The sequence below is a fragment of the Vicia villosa genome, linkage group LG4, assembly GCF_029867415.1.
Source record: "Vicia villosa cultivar HV-30 ecotype Madison, WI linkage group LG4, Vvil1.0, whole genome shotgun sequence".
NCBI lineage: Eukaryota > Viridiplantae > Streptophyta > Magnoliopsida > Fabales > Fabaceae > Vicia > Vicia villosa.
The window spans coordinates 195,983,364-195,992,314 of record NC_081183.1 but is presented as its reverse complement, the minus strand read 5'-3'; the positions used below and the strand labels follow the sequence as shown (position 1 = coordinate 195,992,314).

The 8,951-nt window shown below is 35.0% G+C and overlaps 1 protein-coding gene across 1 annotated transcript; it reads left to right on the top strand.

Annotated features, from left to right (window-relative positions):
- LOC131596666 (uncharacterized) lies at positions 1–5,028 on the top strand. Its single transcript, XM_058869394.1, has 12 exons — positions 1–306; positions 379–500; positions 789–921; positions 1,107–1,188; positions 1,618–1,688; positions 1,799–1,840; positions 2,320–2,444; positions 2,638–2,731; positions 3,824–3,920; positions 3,999–4,177; positions 4,257–4,362; positions 4,607–5,028. The coding sequence occupies exons 1-12, from the start codon at positions 188–190 to the stop codon at positions 4,778–4,780; spliced, it is 1,344 nt and encodes a 447-aa protein (XP_058725377.1). The 5' UTR covers positions 1–187; the 3' UTR covers positions 4,781–5,028.
- Positions 5,029–8,951: the final 3,923 nt, after the last annotated feature.

Here is an 8,951-nt window from a genome sequence, read left to right as displayed (position 1 = left end):
GTCTCTTTCCGTTTCAGGGTTTATGGCATCATCATCGTCAGCATAACTGAAACAAGTTAACTGCACTGCACCCAAACATAATAAAAGCAAAAAAAACATCTGTTTCAGTTCAGTTGAAGTATCTTCTCTATATTCTTCTATCTATCATCTCAAATCGAGAATTGTGCTGAATTCAGAATTCAGAAAAATGTCTTCAACTCAAAACAATAACAAATCGAGTTCCAGAATCACATGGGAAGGTTGCAGCGTCTTGCTTGATATCAACGACGGCGACCGTCTCGTCTTCGCTCGTCTTTCCCCTGCAGCGTCAGTCTCCTTCTTCGCTTCTTCTCTTTTCCTATTGATTTGTTAACAATGAATGAATCGTTAATTTTGCAGGAAATTGAAGATTGGTAATAAGAATTGTTCGTTGCAGCCTTTGATTGGTTGTCCCTTTGGTACTGTTTTTCAACTTGACACTTCTTCTGATGGCCCTTTTCTATCGCCATTCCAACCCAAAGGCAAGTCCCGACCCTCCTTTTTTGTTTGTTTGGAGAGATATTAAACCCTAAGAGTGTGTGTTTCTAGAATCAAAAGCTGCTTTAATTTCTTAACGTATGTTAGAATCAATTCTGCAGGCAAAATCAATTCAATCCCAATTTTTTTTTTAATAGCTTTGTTATATTATACATAGCAATATGAGGGAGGGAGGTTGTCTTTGATTGATTTTAGCTTTTTTGTGGTTTATTGATATTCTAGGCTTTTACTCTCACTCTAACCTGCATGGTACATCTTGATCTGACATTTAGGTGATGTAAATAACACCGACGAAATAAAAGATGGTCATGATCAACCCAACAGTGATTCCAAGGACAACCGGTCGTTGATCGACAATAATACTGCACAAAGCCTCACTGGTGAAGATATAGAAGACATGCGAAGGTGATGATGGCATCTTATTTTGTTTGGATTTTAAATCTTATTTTGTTTCCTGCATTTTTTTATTTGTGTACTTCGGTTCTTTATCCTTGATATATAAGTGTTATATAAATAAATAAATACATCTTTAGTACCATTGTTGTCAATTAAATTCTGCAATCCACATCTTATGCTATTCTTTTATGCAGACAGGGTGCTAAGGGTAATGAAATAATTGAAGCTCTCATTGCCAATAGTGCAACATTTGATAAGAAAACATCATTCTCACAGGTATATATTTAAGTGTATAAAGAGATTATGTAGTTTATATTTAGAGTAAAGATGTAATTTGGTTAGTGATAAATGTTATCTATGTTATTTTAATCCCCTTCTGTCTATACAAACCGGTTAGTTAGCGAGTGTAAAACATTACTTATAAGGGCATTAAGATAATAATATTCGAATATAATATTAGATGTGTGCATTTAGCATTCTACACCAACTTCTTTAGAATCACAAACGTTATTTATCAGCTCACAAACGATACCAAATAACCGAAGGGTGAACTCTTTAGCTAAGTGACAACTCTTGGGTCTACTTTGTGTAAGACAGAAACCCTCGGGATAATAACGACACAAGTAAAATGAACATCTTTTATGGACCAGATTGTTTACTTTGTCTTTATTTATGGAATGAACTAAAGCTCATGATATTGTGCAGGAGAAATATAGACTTAAGAAGCAGAAGAAATATGCACCAAGGGTACTTATAAGGCGTCCTGTTGCTCGAAGGTGACCTTTATTTTTAAGTTGTTGTTGTTGTTGTTATTATTATTATTATTATTAGTTTCAGATATTTTGAGTATCTACTAATGACTTATGGTTGTCACTTTTTTTTCCAGCATATGTGAGGCCTATTTCAAGAAGTATCCATTAAAAATTGGGTAAGGCGTATTTACCTTATGCATTTTTTATGTTACATTTGAGCTATTCTTTTGGAGCATGATGTTAACCATGAAGAGATGGAATTATAATATCTTTAATGTCTGAATGGGGCTTATGTCAGAGAAGAGAAAAGAATAAGAATAGAAAAGAGCAAATTTCTACCACCAATGTAATAGAATTTTGAATTGATAAATAGGCGTTAAAATATGACAACTGCTATTTTGTCCTTTTCTCTAAAGCACAAACTTTGAGTCTAAACAACGAGTTCTTGAATATCGTTTTGGGGAATTCAGACATCATTATCAGTAGTTGGATGGAAATATTATGAGTTCACTTTTTCTTGTGTTTTGGATCAGTGTATCGTGTGAGACATCTTTTTAGTCTGAAAAATGTTAATGGGTGTGTGTAGCTATTGTAGAATTGAATTGGAGGATTATTCTCACTTGATTTGGTTTCTAACTAACTGTAACTGATTCAGGTTCTTGAGGGTGGATACATTGTCCCTTCTACTTTCAATGGCTAATGTTTCTTCTAATTCTGACATTCTTGTCGTTGATATGGTTGGTGGCCTTCTTACTGGTGCCGTGGCAGAACGTTTAGGAGGTGTGATATAAATTTAAACAATGTTGGCCATTTAGATATAGCTATTTTTCTTCTAATTATGCTGTTGATTTATCGGTATATTCACTTTCTATTCTTAACCATCTTTTGATCGAGTGATCGACAGTTTGTGCTTTCATTATTAAGCAGATAATAAGTTTATTATGTTTTACAATCTGAAGTTACTATTTTACAGGCACCGGTTTTGTCTGTAACTCATATCTTGGACAGACACCACCTTCCATGGATATTGTGAGGATATTTAATTTAAGCGATGAAATCTGCAAGAGGTCAGCTGATATGTTTCATTGCAGTTTACTAATTATTTTTTCGAGTTAAAATCACAAACATTGTTTTTCAGTCTTTATGCAGTAGTAAGTTACCGCTGCTGCACTGTAAGAGAAAGGATTTTCTTTTTAAAAGCTTTCATTCTTCAAAGATAGTTGACTTAATTGTAATTTTGGTCCCCTATTATTTTTGTTTATTTATTTTGGTCTATCCATTTTAAAATCTAGAATTTTAGTTCCTCTATTTTAGTTTTTTGAGGATTTTAGTCCCCTGCAAATCTGAAGGCAATTTTAAATAATATGGTGCTCACATTGATGACGTGTCAGTGTCAGTTTAGTAGTGAACTGTTCAAAAAAGCTATTTTTATTTGAGATTTACGTTGAACATGTCATCAATGTGAGTTCCATGTCATTAAAAATTGCCTTCACATTTGCAGGGGACTAAAATCATCAAAAAACTAAAATAAAGGGACTGAAATTCCGAATTTTAAAATAGGGGGACCAAAACCCAAAAAAAAGATAATAAGATGACCAAAATTGCAACTAAGCCAAGATAGTTTAATCTTCCAAATAGAAGATTCTTCTGGTATTGCTACGTGTTGAATTTAGTTGGTACTAGGAATATTGATCAAAGTTATATGCATGTTTACCTATCACCATACAAAATGGAAGCATCCTCTAATGTAATCAATTATTCTGTGTTGCGGTAGCACCTATAGTAAAAAATATGGTGGAAAATAGACTTGGGTGGTTTGGGCATGTAGCGAAAAGACCTGTAGATTCTGTCGAAAGTAGAGTAGATCAATGGAAAGGAGCCACTCAACTAGAGGTAGAGGAAGACCTAGAAAAACTTTAAGAGAAATTATTAAGAAAGATCTCAAAATTAACAATTTGGATAGAAGCATGATCCTGTATAAAACATTATGGCAAAAGTTGATCCATGTAGCCGACCCCACTTAGTGGGATAAGGCTTAGTTTGTTTGTATCTAAGAACCAAAGAAAATTAGTAGTACTTTACACAACTTGTTTGAATGTGCATGTTTCAAAGTTTTGTTTATTGCCTCTGGTGTTATTAACACCATTTATTTATTCCAGAATTGTAAGGTCTTCCATATCTGATTTGTTGTCGCCAAAGGAATCACCTCAACAAAACCCGAAACAAGATGTCGGCAGCGTGGAAAGCCAATCAATTGTAAGTTGCAGTTTTTTGATCTTCTAATCAGTTCTATCTTACTGTTTGAACAATTTATCAAATGTTGCGATGTTGCAGGATCAAATGAGTGTATCGGTCAACATGGAAGAAGTCTCTCATTCACCAGAAAATGGAATTTCTGATCTTGGTGCTGAAAATACCACATTTCCTGTTCTAAAAGCTCACAAAGCTATCAAGGCTGGAGAAAAGGCGTCTCAAGAGATCCTTGACTCATGGAAAGAAAATGGTTTTTCTAGGTATTTCAACTTAAAAGTTAAGTATTAGTCTCACTATTCAAAAAATCAAAGTTTATTTTTTTATTATAAATTTGTACAGCTTAATTATTGCTGCACCAGACTTGGATACTTGGACAGTGGTTAGAGACCTCTTACCACTTTTATCAAACTCTGCTCCATTTGCTATTTATCACCAATATCTTCAGGTACTTTTGGTTCAATTAATTTGTTTTGGTAGCTTTGATTAGAACTATAAGAACATATAAAAAATAGATTATGAACAGTAGAAATTTTTTGAGATTAAATATTTTCCAACTTACACTTTAATCTAATCTATATGTATTGTTACTTAAAAGACTTTCAATCCTTCCTTTGTCACTGCTATGTTTATGATTCTTTTCACTCAGTTGATAACAGAATCTTCTTGTTTGTTTGTTGCATAAACTGCAGCCTCTAGCTACTTGCATGCACAATCTGCAGCTTGAGAAAATGGCCATTGGATTGCAAATAACAGAGCCGTGGCTTCGTGAATACCAGGTACTTCCATCAAGAACTCACCCACATATGCAAATGAGTGCATTTGGAGGTTACATTCTCAGTGGGACAAAGATCTGCAGCAGCTGATTCTAGCTTCACCATCTTCTACCATAATTACACCATTTTTGTTCAGCCAAAGGCTAGATACGGCCAATGTACACTAGTTATTTATTATCTCCCTCAATTATATTTGGTGGGCTGTAATATGATTTTGTACTTTATAGTTTTTCTATTTTATTTCATTTTTATCCAAAAAATAGTAATAACAAACTGTATGTTATTTCTCAATTATTTTTGGTGCATCACTTTCAATAATGGTAGAATGATCATTGTTATTGCTTAAATCTTAGTTACATAACTCCACACACACTAGCCTACTTTTTCATATCCATTGTTTTTCTCCCCTATTTGAAATATTTGAGTAAAGCGAGCAAGCCTAAAATGATTTGCTCTTGTTTTAGCATCTAATATTTTATTTAAACATGATTTTTTTAAGCAAATGGAGGTGCAAAAGGGAAACCTTCAACACTTTAAGCAGATTAATATGTAAAAAATAGAGAATACATAATCCTCAAATTGTAGTAATCAATTCAGGGAATTTATTTTTTATAGCAACCTATAAGCCCAAGAAACACACTAAGCAATTTTCAAAAAACCCTTTGATTTATGGAGATGCATCGCCGGACACACTTTACACTTTTTTTATGAACGTATGTTTATTTCGAAGATGTATACCCGTAAATGTTTCTGAGATGCATTTCTAAAATACATGTAGACAGTTCAACAACTTATTTTTTAATGATTTTTATATGAACACTACAAAATGTAAAACGTCAGAACACTTTCTCGGATTCGACTATAATAACGATATGAATACAACGACATTTATATAGATAATAGTCAAGACTACAAATGTATCAAGAGCATCAAAAGTTACAACAAAGTCGATAACAAAATACAACCCAAAAAATATCAAGTGTAAAAATGTCGAGACTAATGCATATGTCGGACTATCGGTCGGCCCCGCACTCTCCCCGCATTTCTGTGCTGCCTCATGTACTGTAGAGCCTCTTGAACTTCCGCCATGATGGCATTTATAACACCTTTCCCCTTAGAGCCATCAGGAAAGAGTACTCCGACAATGCACGTCTGCCCAATCTCCACGATATTGTAGAGCCTCCCAAACTTCCGCCATGATGGCATCTATAACACCTTTCCCCTTAGAGCCATCAGGAAAGAGTACTCCGACAATGCACGTCTGTCCAATCTCCACGATATGATGACACCTAAGAAAGACATCATGAGCATGACCGCTCCTATCCAGCTCCTCCTCTAAAATCTCCTGATGAGCTGACCTAAGTGAGTGTTCTATAGCAAAACTACGTAATTTCAATCCTGCATCATTAAAAAGAAATTTAGCAAGAAAACTTCAAACCCAAATTGTCACGGTAGCTACATTAAGTGTAAAAAGGATTACATAACTTGGAGGCTCACATTTCATTATTAATGACAACAAATTTTAAAACACTATAGAGCCAACCCACACACAACATCCTTGCAAAACGACCCTGCTTCTGAGAAAAACAACACTACTCATCTCATAAATTTACAAATATCTGTTATTTGAGAAAATAGACTAAATAAAATAAAGATTATTTAGATTTGATGGTTTTTGAAATTTTAACAATTCTGAAATTTAAATGAAGGACTGCGTGACTAATTAAGCCTAGAGCACAGACATTCTTCTATCTTAAGCCTTTCAGCAATACTTGGTTAAAATGGTAAGATTTTCTTTTATTTTAACCATAGATCTTGGATTCAAACCCAGCATTGCATGTAAGCCATGTGGGATGGCACATACATGTAAAAATAAGAAAATTTCTCATCCAATCCCATGGATTTCTTACACACCACAGGAATTTCCATTTTTGCCCCCAGCTTCAGTAGATGGATCTCCGGAAGCACCTCATATTTTTAAAAAAACTTTATTTCTTCCGTAGATGCATCTACGGAAGCGTACAAAATCAAACAAATCATGTTTAAACACACTTTTTTTCCAATTTAAAAATACTTCCGTAGATGCATCTACAGAAGGTGGTGAAAACAAAGTGCTCCGTAGATGCATCTACGGAACAGTCGTTCCGTAGATGCATCTAAGGAACAGTCTGCTATTTTTCGAATTCTTTTCATTTTCATTTAAAAACTCCATTTTTTAAACACACATTTTTTAATTAAGAATTACATATAAAGACAACAATGCGTCGACCAATGAAAAGACCGTATATAAATAATGTCGGTCAAATACATAATCCAAACTCATAGTCGAGTACATCATAAAAAATACATAAACAAATCAAATATAAATACATCATAATAAAAAACTACTAAGTATGTCGGGTAGCATCCTACGTACCGTCCTGGCCATGTCCTCCTGCTCCGTCTCCGCCTCCGAGTCCACCAAGGGCTCTGCTGGCTCTACCCCTGGCGTCAAGTGTCTCACGGGTCCTGGCTCGATGTCGACAGTACAGAAATGCACTCTCTGCCATCCTAATCATATCGTCCAGCACACGCCTATGAGCAGTACCCTCCGAGAAGAAACCCTCTGCAATGGCTCCGAGGCGCCTGTCAGCGATCTGACGACACAGAGGAAGAAGATCCTGAGTGTGGTCCAACTGAGCCTGATGCGCACGGAGAATCTCCTCGTAGGCTGGTCTGGGCGGACCTCTCTCGACAGTTGGAAGCATGTAGGGGTGTGAGACTCTGCGGATGAAGCGAGTGTGTTGAATGTAGAAGTAGAAGGTGGACCAGGTACAACCGCAGCTCCATCAGTCACCTGAGATACTGTGCGCAACGTTCGTTCTCGCCGAACGAATACGTGTTGTGCTGTCCTACCATGTATGTCCCTGTCCGGACCGTGAGTCATGATGTCTGCATTATGATACAAAAATGATCGAGTTAGAAACTGCGTATTTATAAATAAACATAAAAATAAAAACAGAAAAATACTCTTCCGTAGATCCATCTACGGAAGCACCATTTTTCAGAAATCCTGGGTGCTTCCGTAGATGGATCTACGGAAGGACCTTTCTTCCAAAAACATTGGGTGTTTCCGTATATACATATGCGGAAGTGCCCTAACGTACATCTCTTCCGTAGATGGATTTACGGAAGCTACTGAAAGCAAAGAACGCAACAATGGTGTCTTCTCCACTGTTCAATCATTAGAAAAACCATTTTTGTGCCTTAATCGTGCGTTTAAACCCTAAAACATTACCTACATTGTCTATAAACACTATTTCTAAACCTATCCAATCAATTATACACCTAAATATCAGATTCTAATTCGATTTCACAACTACTCTAAAATAACTCGAAATATCGAAAAACTTACCGATTAAATTAATATTTGAACTTGATGAAATGTGTAGGTTGTTGATGTTAACAATATCGGCCGAACTCGAGAAAGAAAAAAAGCAATGGAGAGAGTTGTTTGATTTTTGGGTTGGGAGGGTTTTTGAGAGAGAGAGCAAATGAAAACTGAAGAATGGAGAGGGGAAGGGTCTGACGCGAACTATAACGTCAAACTCTTTCGTATATGGATCCACGGAATATTTCTGTAGATGCATCTACGGAACAAAGTAAACTTAAACAAAAAAGAGGTGCTTCCAAAGATCCATCTACAGAAGCACGAGGGCAAAGTTATCATTTCGGTGGTGCGCCTAAATGTTATAGGATGGGGTGAGAAATTTTCCAAATGAAAACATAAAAAATAAATAATAAAATATAGGAGATAATTAAAAATATAAAAAATATATAAAAATGTAAAAAGAGAAGCAAAAATGTAAAAGAAATAAAAGTCCATCAATATTCAATTTAGTAAACAATCACTTAAAATATTTCCGAAAATCATAATTAAATACATAAAAGATATTAAGATTAAATAAAAAAAAATCATCAAAGATCACAAAACTCTTCTATCATAAAAAAAAAAACTTTTTAAATGCTTCAAAAAATCTAATTTGAATACACCACTTTAATCTATATGTATTTTTCTTTACCATTTTGCAATAAGGAGTTCTTTCTAATTTTCTCATACTTTTAGTCTTCAAGCGTTGTAATTGTCATTGTTCCACATGCTCATAGCACTCATACAGCCAAAAGGAACTCCCCTCGTATCTTAGGATCTAATTCAATGTGGCCACAATTTTTATTTTTTGTTGAAACCATAAAATTTCCCCGATTCAAATGCATCGGTACC

Bases quoted from the DNA above. Each gene is read 5' to 3' on its own strand.
- LOC131596666 (XM_058869394.1), top strand. From the start codon at position 188: ATGTCTTCAACTCAAAACAATAACAAATCGAGTTCCAGAATCACATGG. The intron at 1,841-2,319 runs GTAAGGCGTATT...TAACTGATTCAG, and splicing joins AAGTATCCATTAAAAATTGG to GTTCTTGAGGGTGGATACAT. The intron at 4,178-4,256 runs GTATTTCAACTT...AAATTTGTACAG, and splicing joins AAAGAAAATGGTTTTTCTAG to CTTAATTATTGCTGCACCAG.